This window comes from Tamandua tetradactyla, chromosome 13, assembly GCF_023851605.1.
Source record: "Tamandua tetradactyla isolate mTamTet1 chromosome 13, mTamTet1.pri, whole genome shotgun sequence".
NCBI lineage: Eukaryota > Metazoa > Chordata > Mammalia > Pilosa > Myrmecophagidae > Tamandua > Tamandua tetradactyla.
The window spans coordinates 44,867,689-44,890,291 of NC_135339.1; the positions used below are offsets into that span (position 1 = coordinate 44,867,689).

At 36.3% G+C, this 22,603-nt stretch overlaps 1 protein-coding gene across 3 annotated transcripts in view; it reads right to left on the bottom strand.

Annotated features, from left to right (window-relative positions):
- Positions 1-22,603, bottom strand: part of PRKG1 (protein kinase cGMP-dependent 1) — a 1,184,353-nt gene that overhangs the window by 3,925 nt on the left and 1,157,825 nt on the right. For all 3 annotated transcript variants that reach the window (XM_077125297.1, XM_077125296.1, XM_077125298.1), the window contains 6 exons: positions 14,207-14,346; positions 13,212-13,301; positions 6,170-6,311; positions 4,862-5,025; positions 528-650; positions 383-445 (listed from right to left, as the gene is read on the bottom strand). In XM_077125297.1, coding sequence (XP_076981412.1) covers positions 383-445; positions 528-650; positions 4,862-5,025; positions 6,170-6,311; positions 13,212-13,301; positions 14,207-14,346 — 722 coding nt within the window. The remainder of the gene's footprint in view (positions 1-382; positions 446-527; positions 651-4,861; positions 5,026-6,169; positions 6,312-13,211; positions 13,302-14,206; positions 14,347-22,603) is intronic.

The window sequence follows — 22,603 nt, forward strand, 5'->3', positions numbered from 1 at the left end:
TTAGGAAATGTTTTGAAAATTTCATTTTTTATTTAGCCTAGAAAATGAGGCTAATTTTAAATAATAGAAACCCATAATTTAAAAAAAAGACACATTTATTCTTTATGTCAGGGAGGTATGCGTTGGGAGAAGTTGACATCAGTGAATTTATCTGGAATGCCACAGAGTGAAATGTTTCTAAATCAAGTCCCAGACACACAACTAGAAAGGCATTTTAAAAACTAACTAGCTTTCACTCTCTCTCTGGATATTCATATAGGTAACTATATCAGTTATAGACTCACTAACTTGCACTTTAAAAAAAATAACACCTCGGGGAAGCGCTTGCCAGGTGTTTTGAACTCTCTCTCAAAACTAAAGTTATAAAGAAAATAATACTTACTTGTGCTTTTGAATGTCTTTCACTCCGTTTTTCAAATTCCCTAATCTTTCTGATGGATTGTCCCTATAAATAAAATAAAAATTGATAAGGAATCTAATTTTTTACGTGGTGACCCTTTCAAAAATATGATGGTTGACATAGTTACCTGCATAGTTTTTTAATTAAATTAGCAGCATTTTTGGCAATCTTCTTTGGAAATTCAATCATGTCAATCCCCCTCAATATGATGTTATAGGTTTTCATAGGATCTGGGCCTGAGAAAGGTGGGCTGTAAGAATGAGACATGAAAAGAGATTATGCTTTTATTTTCTAAGTAATAAAATGTAAATTGTTATAAAATCTTCCAATGACATCAATTCCCACTTTGGGCCTTGTATTAATAGTGATAAACGGAATGAACTGGATAAATATAATAGCAACTCAGTGAGGAAGACCTTACTCACTTAGCAAAACCATCAAGATTGAGTTCGTCTGTTGTGCCCCTCCTTTCTCTTTGGTACAGGTGTCCTGCCCATTTTGCCTTCTTGCTGTCACTGATCATTCCAGATGTGAATTCTACTCTCTGGCACTTTGGATCTTTCTTCCCTTTATTGCCTCACTGATGACACGTGGAATGAAGTCCAGCATTCTTAGGATGGGCTATGAGAGCATTGATGATGGAGCCCCAGCCATGTCGTCACTGCTCTCGCTCACTGAGGTCCAGTCCCATTCTGTCTGCTCCTCTAAAACCTCAAGTACTTTCCCTACCCAAGGGTGCTTATTTTACCTGGAATGTCCTCCTTCCCATGCTTTATCTGGCTCTTGCCTCATTTATCAAGGCCCAGCTTGAATCTTATGTTGCTTCCACAGAAAGGCTCATTCTGATCAACCTAATATAACCAGTCATTTAACCCATATGAACTAATCACAATCGAACATTCTTATCTAACACTCTAAACTTTAATCTAAATCAGAATTCCCTGCTACAGCCTCATAGCACCCTGTATGCCGTTTATTATACCATGTAATTACCTCTTCATTTGTGTGGTTGTTTTATGTCTGTCTCCCTTTTCAGACTAAGTTTTTAAGAATAGCTGGTGTTGCTAAAATCTAGTAAAGTACCTAGCACATCATAGATGGTCCATACTAATTTGTTGAATTAATGATTTTAAAGAATGGTGCTACTCCTATCCTTTTCTCCCTGTTCCTCAGTCCTCACTAGATAACCCAATGCACGCCATCCTCTTTGCTAACAAAAATGTAATCCCTGAGCCTTCTTGAGTCAGATTTGTGGACCTTTTTACATATCTGCCCTCACAGCATGTTTTATGCCATGCCCAGAGAATACAGAGAAGACTGAAGTCGATCTTTCCATCAAAATTTTCACAGTTAACAGAGGAGATTACGATATACCTTGACAAATGATTTCTTTGGAAAATAGTTTATTCTCCTAATACAGGGTTCGTGTCTCTTTGGGGAAGAAATTATATGGACCATTTTTTTTTCCTATCATGTTCATTAATAGCAGTTCAGATGGTTTCTTTTCATCCAGCAGGAGAAAAACACTGAGTTACTTAAAACGTAGAGTGGTAGATTTACTTGTGCTAAAGGCTACAACGGTATCTGATGTGAATTTTTCCCCATTTCCTGTGACAAATTCTTTCTATTTACTTTAACATGTCATTAGCTAGTAATTGCTAGCCAATTTTCTATCACTTTAGAAAATGTATAACAGGAAAGTCTATTTAGTATTTGCTCAGATTTTTAAAATGTTTTTATGCAATTATGTTATAATTGAATATTTTCTTTACTCTCTAAGTTGATTTGTCAGTTTTGACTTTTACATTAAAAATGAGGAAGAACCACATCTTGAATGTGTAGCTTTCTTTTTTGCAATGATTTGCTTCAATTGTAAAGAATATTTAATGTTTTTCTAATTTACACTTTTGATTTTATATTTACTTATCTTAGAACAAAAATAACTTATTAATGAGTTACTTTTGTGGTTTTTACAAGTGATACAAGCTCAATATAAGAAATTCATGAAGTATGTACAACATATAAAAGTACCTAGAAATCATCCAATATCCCAAAGTAGTAATAATAATAATAATCACGTGATGAACATAATTTCACACATTTTCTTCTGTAGATTGGGAGACACAGTATTATACTATAGTTGCTTTTTAAAATAAAAATTATTCAATTAATTTTACTCGAAGTTAACCAGAGGAATGCAACTGAAAGAACTGTTGAATTTTGAATACATGCTTTTGCATCAATAGTAGATAAAAATTTTTCTAGGTTACTGTGTTAGATTAGATTCAGTTGTCAACTTGGCCAGGTGAAGGTACCTAGTTCTGCTGCTGTGGACATGAGCCACTGATACTTGAACCCCATCTGTTCCTCATTACATCTGCAGTCAGCTAAGAGGTGTGCCTGCTGCAATGAATGATGTTTGATTTAATTGGCTGGTGCTTAAATGAGAGAGTTCAATGCCACACAGCCCAAGCAGCTCAGCATACCTCATCTCAGCACTCGCAGCTCAGCCCAGGCCTTTGGAGATGCAAAAAGGAATCACCCTGGGGAAAGTTGCTGGAACCCAGAGGTCTGGAGAGAAGGCCAGCAGAGATCACCCTGTGCCTTCCCGCATAAAAAAGAACCTCAGTTGAAAGTTGGCTGCCTTTCCTGTGAAGAATTATACATCAACTAAATGTATAGTTCTTTTATTGAAAGCCAATCCGTCTCTGGTGCATTGCATTCCACCAGTTAGCAAACTAGAATAGTCACCGATAATTTATTTGAAGTTAACATAGACGTTTCAAGAGGTGTAATAACACAACTATCTCTGGCAATGGTAGTAGTAATAGTAACCTCTAATGTATGAAATGCTTGCTATATGCCGGATATTCTTCTAAGTGCTTCATGTATTCCCTCAATCCTCACAAATAACTGTGAGGCTAAGGGTCCCAAGTTACCCTCTTGTTTTCACTTTAGCTGCTAGTCCTCTTATGAAATTCTTTTGTACCCCACTCATACCCCACTCCCCTTCTTACACTGTCCCTACCCTCTTACAGGTTCCTCTCAGCTTCTTAGACATGAACTACTGCCATGAACTTCAAAATAACCTCCCCATCTGTTCTAGTTTGCTAGCTGCTGGAATGCAACACACCAGAGACGGATTGGCTTTTAATAAAAGGGGATTTATTTTGTTGGTTCTTCAGAGGAAAGGCAGCTAACTTTCCACTGAGGTTCTTTCTTACGTGGAAGGCACAAGATGGTCTCTGCTGGTCTTCTCTCCAGGCCCCTGGGTTCCAACAACTTTCCCCGGGGTGACTTCTTTCTGCATCTCCAAAGGCCTGGGCTGAGCTGCTAGTGCTGAGATGAGAAATGCCGAGCTGCTTAGCTGTGCTACATTAGATCTCTCATTTAAGCACCAGCCAATTAAGTCAAATGTCACTCATTGCAGCAGACACGCCTCCTAGCCGACTGCAGATGTAATTGGCAACAGATGAGGTTCACGTACCGTTGGCTTATGTCCGCATCAACGAGATTAGGTATGCTCCCCTGGCCAAGTTGACAACTGAATCTAACTAACACACCCTCCATCTTCCAGTTCACCCAGTACACACACATTACTGCTAACTTGCTTTCCCTAAATAACAAGACACATTTCACTTCCTCTCTGGGTGGCGTCCAAACACTCAGGTGCAGCACTCATGATCGTTGAAGGATGGCTCTTCTTAGTCTCCCATTATTTTCTTACATGTTTACATGTCTATGCCCACTCCTGACCCTCTGTTTTAAGTCATGCAACCCTGCATGGGATGCCCTTACCCTTGTTCTCTACTTTTAAGCCCTATTCTTCCTGTGCGTCTCAACTGCAGTCTTATCTTCTCAAAACCTCCCTGGACAACCGGTCCTCCTCTTTGCTCTGCATGTCTTAATGACCACATTACTCATTGACCTGAGCCCACATCATGGTGGTTCATTTGTTTTCTTTTAGTATTGGTCCTTGAGTAGCTTATAGTCTGCCTTATACCTGCTAGTATCCAGGGTGCCCTATTTTGTTATTGTTGATTTTGATGGTATTACGCAAAAGAGTTATAAAGCATTCACAATTCAATTTTATATTATAATTGCTAACAGGTCTCCTATAAAGAGGTAACCATGGATATGTTTATATGACTATCATCTCCTTTGACTCATTGTTGGCCAAATGACTAGTCCAAAGATCTCACAGACCTATACTGGATCATTTCACAACTCACATATGTACAATGGATTGGCAATAATGAGGCCACAAACTGATACTGAGTTGGTTGCCCTCATTTGACCCGTTCTAGACCTTACTTTAGGCATTCCTGGTCATTTGCATAATAAACTAAAATGACACTGAGACGTGATGAAATAAGATGGTCTAATCAGAGTGACAAAGGCAGAAATGTGTAGTTGTTTATTAGTCTATTTTTATTAGCAGTTCCCTATCAATGTCCATACCTGCCAGTCAGAAGTTCATACATTAGGATTCCCAGTGACCAATAGTCGGCGGAAATGTCATGACCTTTGTTCAGGATGATCTCTGGGGCTACATACTCTGGAGTCCCACAAAAAGTCCATGTTTTCTTTCCAAATCCTATTTTCTTTGCAAAGCCAAAATCAACCTTGCAAAAGACAAAAACATGATATTTCAAGCCCTATATGATTAAGCTTAAAAGCAATAAGGTACTTTGTTGAAGTACTCTCATAAGAAAAATAATAATAAAATAGATGCACATTATTATAGTCCTCTTCTAAAAGGGATGATCTATATTGCAGTCAAAGTCTTTTATTACCAAACTCAGTTTTAATGCAAAATGTCACAACCTCTATATAGGATGAAATTCAAATAATTAAAAATAAATATGTTTGCCTTTCTTTCTGGAAACGCTTTGTGGTTTTCCTTCTTTTATGTCAATGGAACCTAAGGTATAAACAAAGAATCTCTCCATTACTAAGAAAATTTAAAGACCAGAAAAGTGCCTACTTAACATCATTCCCAGAATATGTAAGATTTCTTGTGGATTTAAGGAAACTGGCAATGCATTTAATATTTATTATTTAAGAAGCCACTTCATTGTTAAAGATGGTGAATAACAAAGCTATGGGACCAAAAGCTCCGCCATGGTAAACATAAACAGAGATAAAATGAAAATGTATCCTTCATTTTCTAGAAACCTTTTGAGGGAGGAGCCTCAAATGCAGAAAGTCTTTTTTTTCTAAAACAGTTTGGTTCAGAATATAAATAACTGCAATAGAATTGATCTCTAAAAATAGTAATTTCCATAGTAAATTTTTTCGAGTTCTTACCAACTGTATAATGATTAATTATTATTATTGTTATTATTAACACAGTTTGGAAAGACTGAAAAATATTTTTTCCATTGCAATTATTCTTAAATTTAAAAGAATAGAATGATTCATTATTTTCCATAATATAAATTCCATTCCCTTTGGAAGGTAGAAGGCTGACTAGAAAGGGAATTTCTATGAGGCTTTTCTAGGTCGATGAACACATGCCAGCAAGTATGAGCCATTCAAGCATGTTTTGGCAGGGTATTATTAATTCAGTCCAGCCAGTTTAATTTCTCATAACTTTTGCACAATTTGAAAGAATAATTGACTGAAAATGTAACATCAAAACCTGTCTAAAGAAAGTTATAGCATTGAAATGGAAAGCTGAGATTTTAATGTTAACAAAATGAACATAGCTTTATAAATCAATATTTTAAAACCGCTGGGCAAAAACCATTTTTAGAAAGCACTGACCAGTTTGGCATAACCTCGATGATCTAGGATGAGATTTTCTGGTTTGAGGTCCCTGTAAATAATTCCTTTGGAATGCAGATAGGCAAATGCTTCTACTACACATGCTGTGTAAAATCTGGTTGTAGAATCTTCAAACGAACCTCTGCAATACAGAAAACAGAAGGAAAGTGTGTAAGAAACCAGTTTCCCTAGTTGGGTTATACTTTTTTTCCCCTTCATTTCGCTATACTCCTGTAGCAAAATTTAACCCCAAGGCAATGCCCTCCTGGCCATATGTCACATGATTGCCATTGCAGTGGGATTTCAAAAACAGTTGAGCATCAAGTCAGGGATTTCTCTAGCCTTTTGAACAGGATAGTTAAAGCTAACTTCCTGAACAGTTTGAAGAGTCCAAAAATGCACAGCATTTCCTGTACTTCATGGCTTCCTTTCATCAGCCCACCAGCAATCTAAAAAGGCAGAGTTAGAGGGGTGGGCAGGAGAGAGAGAGAGAGATCAAGTCTTATTTTAGAGCTTGTCTACCAATGATTTATAAAAGAAAAGTGTATAAGTTTAGTTGTAGTTATTCTTTGGATGCTTGATTTTTCAATCTTTCTAAATGTACATGTTTCTTGAGGATGTGAATATAAATTAAAGTTTTCAAAGAACCACTTTGGAAGACAGTTGTGATACTACAGATGCTATCATTTTGCAAGCTAAGTATTCTTCTGTCTTTGAAACTTTTTGGGTAGCAAGATGAACAGTATTTCCTACATTACTGCTTTCTTATTAGTAGGAAAAGATGAAACTAACAGGCAATTGGAAGAGAATGCCTGAACTAGATTATGATGTTTAGCAAGGAAGCTCTCTCTTTCTCATCTATGAAATAATAAAGGAAAAATATGGTACCTAATGTAAACTTTTGGGGTTCTAAGTCAGAATCTTTATATTTTAACAGCTTTTTCATGGAATTCGCAAAAAGATAAACTACATTCTTTTCTTCTTTCCCAAATAGTAAATATTTCATAATAATTTAGTAACAGTAATATGAATACCAACACTTGAAGTGGCCAAGATATGAGATACTAGCTGTGTGAACTAGTGTGCAGTGGAATACGCTCCAGACCCCAGAACTGGCTTTTGTGAAAGCCCCTGATTCCACGTAGCATTTTAGTGACACTAGCTTTTTTCAAAATTAAGGAGTAAAGCCTTACAAATTGGGCAATGGAATAGAGCTGCCTTTTTTTTTTTTTAAATTTACAAAATTCATCAGTTAATCTAAGGCTAACGCAGTCACTGTGCAGGTTATGTTTCAGAAACACGTAGTCTCTTCCAGAAAGGCACAGCCTTCATTTCAGCTACTAATGTCCCCTGGCTTGTCACTGAAATAATTAGCTCTCCCAAAATAAATGAAATATAATTCTGTATGGGATGATGATATCTGCTCCCCTAGGTACTAGATCTTTAACTGTAACTACTAAAATTCTAGTAACTCTCTTCAGCAAAACCTGAATGGAACAATTGTGAATTTATAAGGATAAGATAAATGCTTTTTTGAGAAGAATTGCATCCATATAAGGAATGAATTATAAACTTTATGCTGCAATTTTCCTCTGGCTTGGAGCAATCCTTGGCAGAGCTAAAACTATTTAACTTTGTGTATTGGGAAAAGGGATTAGAGAAGTACCTTAAAGATCTCTTCTTCTTTGCTCTTAATTAAACCAGGAAAAATTTGTTTTGTCTACCAAGAGCAACATATATATTTTTTTAATTGGAGAGACTATTTACCTAAGGTAGTAAGCCTCCTTGTATATATAATTTACATGCAGCTTTAACTACATTGAGTGCTGTATATGATTTCAGTCCCTTCTCAATGGAGAGCTGATGAAGCGCAAAGCAAACCCAAACAAAACAAAACAATAACTGGAAAACAGCCTTGCCTTGTTTTGTACTTCATGTCTTGATTTAATCAGTAAATTGATTACTTCCTTGTATCAGGACTGTCTATGATTAGGGTGGGCCTTTTTGTTAGAGGTTATTTCTGCAGTCGTGTTCTGGGCAACAGTTCTTTCTTTTCCTTAATAATCTATTATAAATGGAGCCAAATGGGTAAATGCATTGTTAATCTTGTAATGAGAATAATCACTCATTTGAAGGATAAATTTTGCATGCTGAATGATATATTTATATTCTCAATAACCTGGTCACTAGCAGGGAGATGTGAAAAATCCAATACAAACTCAAATTAATCAGAGGGGCCTATAGGTTAGAAATATGGACACTGGAGCAAGAATCCTTGGTTAAAATGCAGGTGCCACTTACTGTTTGACCTTGAGCAATTTGCAATACCTGTCTGAGCCTCAGTGTTCTCATGTGCAAAATGGAGGATTCAAAGAATTGATACGTGTACCTAGAAGAAGAGTCTGGAACATAGCTGGTATGCAATAAATAATAGCCATTATATGCAAGCACCAAAAAAACACTTCTCTATCCAGTTTGCTTAATCTAGGAGAATTGACTTATATAATATAGACAGGTCTGAAGCCTTGTAGCAGTGGGGAGCTTGCAATATTAATTAATTACCGTTACTGAAGTGTTGGCTGCTCTTCATTGTCAAGGTTAATTGCCCTGAGTCAGCTCTGGAGAATCCTGTTTTTCTCTGTTCCTTTCACTTTCCCCTGGAACCTCACAAATGTAACTCTCCTTTCCTTTATCAAGTACTAAACTAAGTAAGAATCATACATCTTTGAGTGTTCTTGACAGCTCTGGTTATTTGTTTTGAGATTTCTCTTACTCTGAGCCATGTTGGAATTTGGAGGTTTCTAGAAAACTGGTTTCCACTCCTTCAGCAGATCTATATTGAGTATCTGCCACACTTAAATGTATTTGTAGCAGATTTTAAAAATTAAATGAAAATATTTTCTCAAATCTGCTTCTGTGTTTTTGTGATAAATCAATACAATAACTGTACATAAAATGTTTACCAACAATGTACTGTTTCATCACTAAGCATTTGATGTAGGTAATTTGTGGATTTTATGCTCCACTATCCTGAAAGCATTCACAAAGCATAGCATTAGGGTGACTCAAAAATGAAAAATTACTATTAGAATTGGAAATGACAGTCTAAATTTGATCTAAAACAGAAATGAAACCTTATTTTATGAACAGCTTAGAGAGTTGCTTAAAAAATAAATCACTTGCCCTATATAGCACTTTGAAATAATAAATTATGCCTTGATAGCTGTGTCATTTCAGTTAAAACAAGTAAAAGATGGGCTTTTAAACCCTCTTTGGAAATGAATAGTTGTTTAAGCTAGATGGCAGTAGATAACAATTTGATAGAAAGAATTAGCGGGTTACATATATTTATCAGTACACTCAAATTAAAATTTAATCACAATAGCTAATCAACTTATCATAAACTGAGTCCTTAAATAGAGAATGTAACAAAGAAAAAACATCTTTCACCAAAAAACAAGATCACTTATTTTATGGACTAACAACCACAATGCTTACTGAATCTATGAGCCTGAAGTATGTTGCAACCTGCAGATTTATTTCCAATTGTAAAGTTAGGGAGACTAAATGAATTTGCAAATAGAATCATTTCCTTTGAATTACCTTGAATGTGTATCACCTATTAGGTTATCTAAGGTAGAATTTAAATAATCACCCTCCACAAAATAGCTGAAATCAAGGCTGGCTTACAAACATACCCAGGAAGAAAGTGACAAGGAAGAGAGATAGGTGATTTGAAAATTACAGTTTCTGAAATAATTATTTAAGATATTTAGTAGGAAGAATTAACGTACATATCAAAGAATACTAATTATGTAAGTAGTTGAGATGTTAAATTTTATCAGATTAGAATATTCATTAAATAAGAATACATATACAAGTGCTAATGTATTGTATAACTGATACTAACATAAATATTAATATATAATTTATATTTATCATATTCCATTTTAAAGGAAGTAAGTGTTATGGAGGAAATGTGAATAAAATATAATTTGTACTAACCGATTCCAAATAGTGGAATAGAACTTGTGGAGACAAAAAGTCACACACTAGAAAATCGCACATGACAGCTAGTAAATGATAAACCAGGGAAATAATAGCAAGAACTAAACATTTCAGTGCTACAGTTCATGCCTCAAAGATAAGAAAATATTTACTCGTCCTCAAATCCTGTTTGTATATAGATGGTATCATTTTAATTCTTACTTTTTCACAACAAAGGATGAGCTGCTCTGGGTCCCTTTCCTATGCTGATGAGAGGACAGAGAGTGAGAGGCAGGAAATGGCCAGCTCCACTAGGAGGTGCGAGCAGAAGGATGTCTGGGTTGCTATCAGACAGACTTCCTGGTTAAATCCCTGAGGCTCAGAGGTGTAACCCTGTTCCTATAGAATAAGGCTTTCTTCAAATCAACCCATAAAGGTTTCTTTTATGTTTTCAGAATAGCTTTCCCCTTACTGCTTCTTTCCTCAGAGTTGAACAAAGTGTGTGTTTTTTTTTTTTTGGATGATGTAGGGTGGGGGTCATATTTCATTTTTTTTCCATGTGCGAATCCCTTTATTGCAGCACCTTTTGTTGAAGTTCTGTTGGTTTGGAGTTTTTTGTTGGTTTGGGGTTTTTTGTTGGTTTGTTTGTTTTGGAAAGTGCATGGGCCGGAAATCGAACCCAGGTCTCCCAAACGGTAGGCGAGAATTCTACCACTGAACTACCCTTGCACCCCCAAAGTGGTTTGTTTTTTACTACTATGGATATTATAATAGTTTCTGTGATTAATAGCATAATTATTCTCCTCTTTCCCTTAGCATTTATTTCTTTCTCCCTAACAATCTTTTAGAGCCTCATGCTCAATTTAAAAAGCTAATCAATGGCAATGTTAGGTAATCTCCTAACGTTTTTCTCCCCACAACTTCTTGAAAGGGAAAACAAAAACAAAATAAACAGTAAGTTAGAGTAAAAGCAAAAGGCTACCTGAACATACGGAAAGAAAACTGCAGAGGACAATGATTCCGAGTTAATTTTATATATAATAGTTCCTCTGCTTTTAGTGTTGAGACTTCAGTAACTGTGTTCTTTAGGAAGAATCAGATAGCATAAAGCTCCAAATCATGCTTCTTGATGGAATATTGAGTACATTGGAGGGTCTGAGCAAATGTACACCCCAAACTCCAGGATGACAGGAGGGAGGAAAAAGTGTCGATACTTTCCCTCCATCTACTTCTCAACAGCAGTCCTTTCACTGCCTTGGAAACATCTCACTCAGAAGCCTTGCCTGGCATTTATGTACAGAAAAATATATAATTCCAATTAAATGGAGAAAATATGAAATAAAAATATTTTCTTTCAAAAACTAAGTTGAAAATGCCTGTTTACATCTGACGCCTTGTAGACTTTAGTTTGTTATCACGACATACTACTACTGTTGTACGGGTTAGAGAAGTCAATGGGAGTTGAGAAAAGCTACAGGGGTAGTGCTGGTCCTGTGTGTGTATGTGTGTGTGTGTGTGCGCGTGTGTGTGTGTGTCTGGGTACTTTAATTGCTTTGATGTTTATTTCCATCTATAAGTCGCCTCCTGTTCTAATCAGAGAAAAAACAAGAGATTTTTAAAATAACTCAGTGGAATGAATTGTCAGGTTCAAAAATAATACAGTAGAACCACATTAGGATAGTGCAGATAACTCAGAAATCATGATATATCTTAGTTAACAGCCTTTTAGTTCTGAGAAATGGGACTACATCTGCTTTATCACTGTATCCCCAGCCTCGATCATCAACATCTGGCTATACAACCTGTTCTCAAATACTAACTAACAGGAATTCAATATACTAGTTTACCATGATACAATAGCTTATTACAGATATTATGTAGCCTGTCTCCTAATGCTAACATGAGGTATTCCCTTATATGCCTAATTATCTTAAATTTTAGAAATGAAACCATAAATGTAATAGGATAAAATATGCCAACAAGAAATCCATTTGACATATATAAGTAAGGCAATGAGAATAAAGCATGAAAGGGCATACTGTACAAAGATATGAAGGTAAAAGAAGAACATTAGGGATGAGAATTTAAAGCAATAGCATTCTGAGTTATCTGCAAAGTAACAAATTGTCAGAAATAACATGGCTCTCTGGGAGCATCAGGGCTACCTAGAACTAAATTTCAGAAAGATGTTACCCAATGAAAGAAAGACCCAGGTGGGACTGAAACAAATAAGAAACATAGAGATGTCTAAGAATGAAGGTTTAGAGGAACAAAGATGACTTTTGAATGATCGGTGGATATAGGGCAATAAAATCATGGTCTGTTGTTTTAAAAAACATGAGCACTTAAGGTTGGTTATAGTCTCCCGGGACATTTTATAAAATTATTTTGTTAAAAAGGATTGTTTACTAGTTATGTAAATATGAAAGAAAATTAAGACAAAACAAATTTTGTAAAATTAAAAGAAACACTATTTAGGCCAAAGTTACTTGCCCTGAAAGGGGGAAAAGAGGTAAATCTAAATGAGATTATTTACATGAACTATTGCTTATGAGTGGATTCATTTCTATCTAAGACCAGCTAAGTAAGGGCTGAAAGGGATGGCTGGAAACTTTTGTTATTTTTGAAATGGAAGAGCAATGTAAAGGTAGAGGTAAAAGTAAAGGTTAAATTGAGTGGAACGATTAGACTGATAGTTGATCCAGACTGTAGCTATCAAATAATTATAATTCTCTTCATGTTAAAGCAATGAATTGTAGGTATATGGCTGTCTGAATCTGACATTCATGCTTGACTAGGGTTTGGATATATACCTTGCCAGGAATCATTTTTAGAGCAGACTAAACTGTGTCATTAGCAGCAGGTTCAGTCTCACATACACAGTTAAATCCTATGTGAACAGTGGATTTTGACCCATTTACTGTACACTTTGGTATATACATATACGTAAAATAAAAATATGAATTTCTTTATACTTTATGATAGTCTGTAAGAAGAGTCGATTTTAATCAGCTGTGTGTTTAGAAACATGAAATAAATTTCTTAGATCTCCTACCTATCCCTGAGTATGGTCCAGAGTTCTCCACCTAAGCAAGCTTCCATCAACATGTACAAATACTTGCTGTCCTTGAATGTTCTGTATAGTCTGTGAATTGCAAACAAGAAAATAAATGTTATAAACATTATCTTTTAAAAGCATGTAAGGGTTTTGAGTGCCCAGATTACAGTTTTGTTTTTTTGTCTCACCAAGCTTGAAGTTTTATTTGAGGATTGAGAGATACAAGTCCACAAATAGGAAAAGGAGTACATGGCTCATGAGTAAGATTTGCCCACCTTTTCTCTTCCTTGAATGAATTAACCCAAATGATTACAGACAAAGAGGGCTTCTTAGAATTCTTTCAATTCCAATTTGGCTACTGTTTGGCACATGGACTCGTGTGCGACACTTAGTGATCATAAACATGGAAATGTACATGAATGCAAAGTAGATTATACTTTACAAATATTGACACGTAGGAAATTTGTGTGTTCACTTAATTCATGTTGTATATAGCCTGTTTTCAGCAAGTACCACTGTCAAGTTAGTTAGAAAAGTTTCTTTAGCATATGAAAATTCCCTGTTAACTTACCAGTGCTCTCAAAATATTCAGATGGAATCATCAGCTGCTATTTTTTTAAAAAATTTTCAAAAAATAATCAAATGATTAAAGGGTAAATTGCTTGATTTGTGATCTTTTGGTTTTTAAGCCTCAGAGGTTACATAGTGATTTGGGATAATAGAGAAAATAAAAATGGAATGTTAGAAAATATGATGTATCCTTTGGTGGGGGGAAACCATTCTTTTCAAGAGAATCTGATTCTCTTGGGGGGAAAAATAGATGAAATTAAAACTTTGGTTTTCTTTTTTCAATCAAACAAAACTTTTGAAAGATCAGATTTTAAAAATAAGTTTCTCTGTGTATACGTAATGATGAGCATGCTGCAGAGGGTTTTGCGGTTAACCTGCCACTTATCGAGTGGTGGCCGTCAGTCCCAGGGCAGGGCTTCTACCTCACTATGAAGTCGGAATGAGCACCCTGCATGATCTGCTTCTCCGAGCGGATGTGCTCCTGCTGTCTGGTGTCCACGATGTGGCGTTTCTTGAGAATCTTCATTGCAAATGTTTTAGATTCTTCACTTTTCAACTGGACCTTAATGAAAATTAGAGGAGAGTAAATGAGAAAAATCCCATAGAGCTAACATAACAGAGGGTGTTCTCCCCAAAGGAACAGGTGCATGGAGCACTTAGATGACACCCCAACCACCACCCTTGCTATACTGGTTTAAAATCCAGTGAAGTCCAATCTCTTGCTACTGGATCAGATGAATTTTACTGGATTCCAAATGAATGTTGTGCCCACTTGGATTAGAAGAGGGAAAATGTACTGGAGTCTCCTTGTATTATTTCATTTCATATTACGCATTTGAGCATATTTCACAGGTTTTCTCTTTCAATCAAAGAGTAAAACTAAAAGCTGAATTTTCTCTAGTTGTTCTTCAGGTGACCGTGGCAAAGACAGGATCAGATGGGTCTTTCTGGTGCATCTCTTCACTCCTAGCCCATGAACATTACTAGAGTTAATTTCATATTAAATTTAGTGACAGACCCTTGTCTCTGCTGAGAGTGCAGATGTATATGCCAATATCTCTGCTCTTTTATCTCCTAATCTTTCCTCTCTCCTTTTTTTTTTTAAGTAACAAGGTTTTTCAAGAGATTTTGAAAACTATTTTTTTCTCAAACCTGCATGGTGCCTTAAATCTCCACTGATCTGAAACCTTACTCCTTACTTATATTAACTGGGGAGACCTAAGCTGAACTTAACTCCCCAATGTACCCAGGCCTCTGCTGCAGAGCTTCATGGCTCCCACTGGCTCTATAGGATCCACAGATGCTAATCTTCAGAGACTGTGCAGTTTTGTTTTACAGGAACTTCCCACAAAGTGACTTGTAAGATGAAGGAGGGATACTAGAGCTAATCGCTTAATAGCAAGATCAAGGAGTTATCTTCTAGTGCTCTTTAGCAGCAGGATCCTCAAGACAATTTCAAACAGCCTGTGTTATTTGGAATTAATGAAAGCCTGAGGAAGCATTATGGCAAGGATTCTTGCTTTTCAGGCGAAGTCTAGCCTTCCCCTCTCAGTTGTGAATTATTTACTGCTTCATGTGCTGGGATACTGAAGTCCTTAAGTCTCTTGTTCATGCACACCCATACAACAGATTAAATTTTATCTGAGAGGACATTAGTGTGGGAAGTTCCTTAGGAGGGAACATGAGGACACTTCAAATAAATGGGCCTTGGTTTGCTGCCAGTATTTATGAATCTGTATGACAGGTTAGAGGGGAAATGAAATATTGGAGAAAGCCTTTAACAGCCAAAGGCCCTCTATGCTGTACATGAAACTCTTCAAGATGACAGATTAGTGTGATACAAATGACTTCAGTTGTATTCCATAATAAAACACAAAATGTGAAAAGCCTATTTCTTAAAGAAATCTGGACAGATAGGAAAGATGTCATGAAAAATGAACTGTCAGTGTACTAAAATTCAGACAAGAAATAAGATCTTATTTCCTCTTCAGAATCCTTCCCAATTAAACCACTGCAGATTCTTATGTAGTTCACACAACTAATGTTAAAAACTGTCTTTGGTGCCAACATCCATATCTCACTTGACCACAGGGCAGGAGTTAAAAACCTGGTCGTTAGGCTCACAGGGCTCGGGTCTGGAGCCTGACTCACTTAGTCACTCTAGCGGGCTGGTCACTTGGCTGCTCTGCTTGTCGAAGATGGCACCAGCCACTGCATGGAGCCATTGTGATCTTCAGTGAGAATGTGGCACAGAGTGGGCATTCAGTGATGGTACCACTTCTTGTATTCTACCCACCCAGCAGTCTCTGCAGATCAAATACTGCTTTTAAAACAAAGTCACATAATTTTACTCAACTACTCAGAACCTTCTGGTGGTTTCCCATATCATTCATTACTCGCAGTGATGACAAAGCCCTCACAAAGGCCTACGTGGTCCTAAGCTACCTGGGCTCTTGCTGTACCTTGGCCTCATCCCCCCCTTCCACCCCCTGCTCAGGTCACACTGGCTGTCGTGTTGCTCCTTGAGCACACCATACAAACTCCTGCCTCAGGCCACTGGCATTTATTCTTCTCTGCCAGAACATTCTCCGACAGTAGGCTCTGGGCTTACCCCCTCAATTCCTTAAGGTCTCTTGTTTGTTCATTGGCGAGCCTTCAAGAGAAACCACTCCATTTCTCCCTTCTCTTATCACCAGCTAAACCCACTAAATATTTTTCTTGTTTATTATCCGTCTCTTGTTTAGTATCTGTCTCCTCTCACTAGTCTGTGACCTTCCTGAGATCAGGGATTTTTTGTTCACTGTGCCTGGTATAGAGTAAGTGCTCATTAAACATTTAACCAAATGAATCAAATAATGGATGAAATAAACCATGAGATTTGTCAATGGCAAAACCACAATATAGTTGGCATCTCGCATACTCTACTGTCCATGATATACCACTGAGCCCACCTTAACAGGAGAAAAACAAGGGAAGCTTCAATGGGAAACATGTAATGAATGCTTTTTTTCTTCTTTCCAAAAGTATCATTAATTATGGGTGAAAGGGAAGAAAGCAGGTGCCAACCCTGCAGTTATATAGATGGTCAAATATCCATGTGATTGAGTCCTTAATTTTCAGTTTTAATTTTAACAACTTTGCCTGTTCCTTGAATGACTGAGATGTGATATCCCTGACCGTACAACCTACTAGATTAACAAAATCATCTCAAAAATAATTCCTTGGCCACCAAGGAATTATTGACCCCTCATGGGGTCAATGAGCTATTGAGACCATGGCCACCTCTTAAGACCATGTTTTTGTAGCTTTCAAAAGTCTTTAGTTTCCTTCTGAAGAAATTCTGATTCTAAGTGCATTTTCCATTTTTATTTTTATAGCCAGTTCATCCCCATCATTACCTACACCTACATTTTTATTTCACTATAGCTGGGATAGAGGTAAAATCAGTTACCTACTTTATCTATTTCTTCAATAGTTTTGAACTTTAAATTATGAAGAATCTATGCAGGGAAATAAATGGAGCCATCAAGGGGAGGTAGAGAGAAATGGAATGCCACCTTTATTAAACACATATATGCACTGGGCACTTCCACATACACTATCTCATTTAGTCCAAACTCATAACATCAAGCCTCTTTTTTATTCCTTTCTACAAAGGTTCATGATCAAACAAAGAATGGCTAACATTAATAGAGTTAATATTAGGTATCAGGAGCAGTGCTACAAATGAGTTCTCTCAGTTAATCTTTGTGCCAACCTTAGAGTACTATTAGCAAGCCCATTTTTCAGAGGAGCAAAGTGAGATTTACCGGGAAAGTTCATCTCTTCCCCAAGGCCGCAGAGCTATCAAGACACAGAACTGAGTTTAGGCTCAGGTCTTTTCAACCCAAGCTATTCCCAGTAAATGCTGTTTCCTTTCATCTGTAGGTCAAACAAATTAGGAGTGCAGTGATTGATGCTTTTACATAGTGGTGCTTAATGAAATTGGCTGACTCCATAAGAAGAGCAGAACCATGTATTTATTATCTTTAAGCCTCATTCATGTGAGTCTTGTGGTTTGGGAGACCAACCGTTGCCTTGCTGCCATTTTCCTAAGCACTTGCAGAGACCTCAACACATGATCAATGATTTGGGGGGCCTAAGTGCTGAAATCCTACAAGAAGAAACTGAGGGTGGGCTGAGACTGTGGAGAGGGGGTGATGGATGGTTGGTAGGTGGTAGAAGGCTGCTGGTAATAAGGTAAAAGTGACAGGGATTTTGGGGAGTCAGCCTTATTAGTTGCCAGTTAAATAAGTATTAATTACAAAGGTGTACAGAACCACACAGCCAACCTGCTAAGGCTTTCTGCTTTGGAGACAGTCCTACGGTACAGAACCACTTTCCCTCTTAGTACTCTGTAGTCCCTTGGAGCACAGGCCTTAGTCAGAATCTCCACTTCCATTTTAAACTGGAATGTCAGATGTTTCATAAGGTCCCAGGCTTCTAATTAGAAGTCAGAGTGCCCGAGGACCAGTGGTTTCAGGTATCTCAATAAAGAGCATTCAAAGGCATTCAGCTCAAGTTTATTTATAATGGCAAAACTTGGAAACAATCTGAGTGTCCATCAGCTGGAGCCTGGAAAAAGAAATTATGGTATACCCGGGCATGCATCTGTAAAAGTGATGACTTTGAATTTAATGATATGGAAAAATAACCAAAACATATATATGAACAAAAACTACAGGTTACATGACAGCATATGTTTTATGATCTCCTATGTAGTATGTTTGTATGTGACTGTGTATCTAAAATAAATTATGAAAAGAACAGTCGAAAGGTGCTCACTGAAACGTTAACGATTTTCCCTTAATACTGAGATTTTTAGTTGATATTTACTTCTTTTAACTTTTTTGAATTGCTTAACTTTTGTACAATTAGCATGTCACTTTTATGATGATTCTCTAGTTGGGAAAAAATGTTAATGATTTTAATTGTTTTGTAGCAAATAGAGCTGTGAAAGATGTGTCGAGTGTGGAAGAGGGTAGCCAGAAAAGGAGGAAAGGAGAGACTTTCCCCATTTCAGGGATACTTTCCCAGTTCTCTTGCTGATCCCTCCCTTTGTGTTCTGGGGATACTTCTCAGCCTAGTTGGGGAGGCACGCTTGGCAGGTGTATCTTCCTTTGCAGATTATCTACCCTCACAAGGTCTATAGGCTAATGCACTAGTTGAGAATGTGAGCTCTAAAGCAATTGTCTGCCTTTCTTTACATCTCAATCATTTTGTCAGTTTGTGATCTTACATGGATTACTTGAATCCTCTCTGTCCTGGTTTCCTGATATGTAATATGGGAATAATCCTTACAAGGTACCTGTGAAGATGAAACAAACAGGTCTGTATATCAAAGTATCTAGAACAGAGTACACATTCAGCAAATATTAGCTGCATTTATCTTTATGCAATTCATAGTTTAGTGCTCTCTTCAGGCTCAAGGAATTTATTGGGGACATTGGTTAAATAGCCGGAGAAGAAAAGGAAAAGGGAGTGGGGTTGTGAGGTAGCTCAAGTAAGGCACGGCAGCTTAAGGAAATCTTGATTCTTCCCTCTGGAGACATGACCTTGTATTTACAGGTGATGATTTTATTTTCTCTGCTCTCTCAACCTCAACATCTGACGGGGACCGGTTTGTTATCTGCTGTATTCTCTGTTATTAATTTACATAGCATATGCGTTAAATAAAAATAGCCCGCGTTTTCCCAAGAGGAGCATTAAAACAGGATCCAAACAGGGAGGTAAGCAGTCTTCCAATTCGTAATGGCTGGACAGCAGCAGAGTAGGAATGGCAAATATTTCCTCTAAAGAAAACAGCACATAATTTTATTAAACAACGTGTAGTGTGTCGTACAGTATAAAGTCATTTTCTTTATTTGCGGTTCGCTGTAGGATGGGAAGAAATGGCTTTATAAGCAATCCAGAAACCATTTGGCAGTGGTTTGTGATTTAAGGTTTAAGTGACCTACCCACGTTTTATACAAGTTGAGGTAATTTAAGGAATCCTTGACAAGTTCTATAGTGAAAAGAACATTTCTATAAGGGAAAGAAAAGCCTAGATTGACAGTGTGCGGGTGTCTCCTATCAGGTAAACTGTGTCTAACTTTTAGAGCAGGCTTCTCTCCACTGGGATTGCAATCAGTTTTTAATCAGGTGCGCTAAAATAGGCAAATGACCCATAATAAAACTTGAAGCAAGTAAACCAATAAACAAACCTTTCAACTCTATAAATGCATAAGCCCTAATTTGCTCCGTTTCCATCCTTTTCAATATCCTTCTATTATTAAGTTAACTCATCATAACCCCATCACATACTGGCCTTAGATTCTATGTTTAGAAAACAACTTAAACCGTTCTGTTCTGCAGCAGGTGAACACAGGACCAAAGACAAAGCAGGATGGGGAGAAGCCACACAAATAGCCATAATATAAAAGGAAAAAAAAAAGGTATCAAGTTGTTGTACATTCACTAAGTGAACATTTAGCCCCTATTGAACTAGATTTACAATTATACATGTAGAAAATAAACTTTTTTTAGGGTAAGAAAATATGCATAAGAAATGGAAAATCTTCCGAGATTAAAAAGTAGATTAATGGTTGCCTGGGATTGAGGATGGGAACAAAGAATATCTATGAAGGGGCAGAATAGATCTTATAGGAATGATAGAAATATTCTAAGTGTATTGTGATGGTTATGCAACTCTAAAAAATATTGACTATGACATTTAAATGGGTGAAGTTTTATGATGTAAATTTTATCTCAATAACGGTATCAAAGGAGTTAGAAAATGGTAAAAAAAAGGAAAATATATTTATGTTTTTCTAGTTCTTTTCTTTACTGATCATAGCTATATGTAAAATTTACACTGAGTTAATATCAGAAGTGTTTCTGTGCTTATCTTTTCCTTTTCAATAGAAGTTCCCCTATTAGTCAAAAACTGTATTTTATTTGTGTTATATTTTCTGTGAAATAGTAATGATACATTTTAAACAATTTTATCCTTTTTATGATTTCTCTACTTGCCATCTATTAAAAGTCCAAATTTCATTAAAAAAAAAGTTAAATTGTGGGCCATTTTAAGAGAAATATACATAATTATTAAGGCCTCTAAAATTTATCCAGTAAAAATAAAAAGTAACTGCTGGCAATGCCTTTTATATTTTAACAATACACAAACTGCAATTACAGACAAGTTCATACACCTAGAGCTTCACTTCCCTCATTTACAAAATGGGAATAAAATTAACTTTATCTCATAGACATAGATGTAAGGGTCAAATCAGATAGTGTATGTGAAAATACTTTGAAAATTAAAAAATGTTATGTAAGAATTGTCATCATTCCTACTCTGACGTCTAAGACGTGGTAATTCTAGTTAAAATAGATGCTTGTAAAATGTTTTTTTACTAATATAATCAATAGTTAAATCTGCTTTTAAATTAGTTGTTCTTACAAGTTGGGTGAAAAATAAGGAATAGGAACATCTATCTGAATTTAAGGAAGTTTTACTTTTTCAGAGAGAGAAAAAGCAATTTTATTACTTTGACTCAAATAACTTTTTGAACATGGCCTTCAAAGTGCTGGCATGGTCAGGAGAAACCAACCTGCTACATTTACAAAAGAAAGTTAAATCATTTAAGTGTACAAAAAGCTTCTATTCTACCAATTAGTATTGGATTGCGCTTCACATTTTTAAACAACAAAAAGCTAATTCTGTTATTAACTTAAAGCTGAACCCCCAATAAGTTCATTTCCATTTAAAGAAGATAAATGTTGCCAGCCCTTAAGAAACTATAGCCAACTGAAATGCCACCATCCTTATATCAGAATTACTTTTCTTTGTAAATCAGTGGTAAAAATTATAGGCGATCACTAACTCAACCTTCATGGAAAAGCTCTTATTTTCTCTCTATTATTTAAAACCTCTTTTCTCATTAATTGTTCACAATTTATCCCTTATCTTTCTCTCTGTACTAGACAGTAACACCATGTGAGTTTTTTTTTTTCCTTAGTCAATATGTAAAATTTGAGAACAGAACACAGCATCTATTTTATTCCATATGATACACAAAGGAGAAGAGCAAAAGGAACCCGTCTCAGACTGGGGGTGATATCTGAATAATACAGAGAACCCACAGGATGGATTATGAGTTTGACAGAGACGACAAAGCTGAAAAACTTTTTAGTCATGAGGTGTGGTGGCATGGCACTGTTGTACAGCTCGGTCAATTTTATGGTAAAGACTTTATCTTTTTTCACAAATAACCATTAAGATGTTTTATATATATATATGGTCAGATAAACCATATATAGGAGCTTAGATAAGTACCTTAATTTACTTTTTATTTATGCCTTTTTATTTTTGTACATCTGCCATTTGCACAAGTGATAGGTAATAAAGAGAATGTCTTTATTCTTTTCATCCTTGTTTTCCTTCCCAGGTTCACCTTAGCTCCTCACCAAAAACTGCCAGTTGGCCCATTTTCTCTGTAACTTCCTTTTAGACTTAAAATTCAGTTCTACAGCTTGTCACAAGGAATATCAGGAGACAGCTGTATTACTAAATTCAAACTGACTGAAAGACAAGTAAAGCTATTTTATAGAGGAGATAGTTTTTGTTTAAAATTTTTTTTGAAAAAAGACTTACTTTGATATTGAAGGAAAGTCAGAAAATAAATACCATGCCTTTCTATTTTTAATTATACCATGAACAAAAGGTTGGACTATTTCATAGAGAGCATTTCCAAATCAAAGAACAGCTGAAATTTCCCTTAGAAAGGAATTAGCATTGA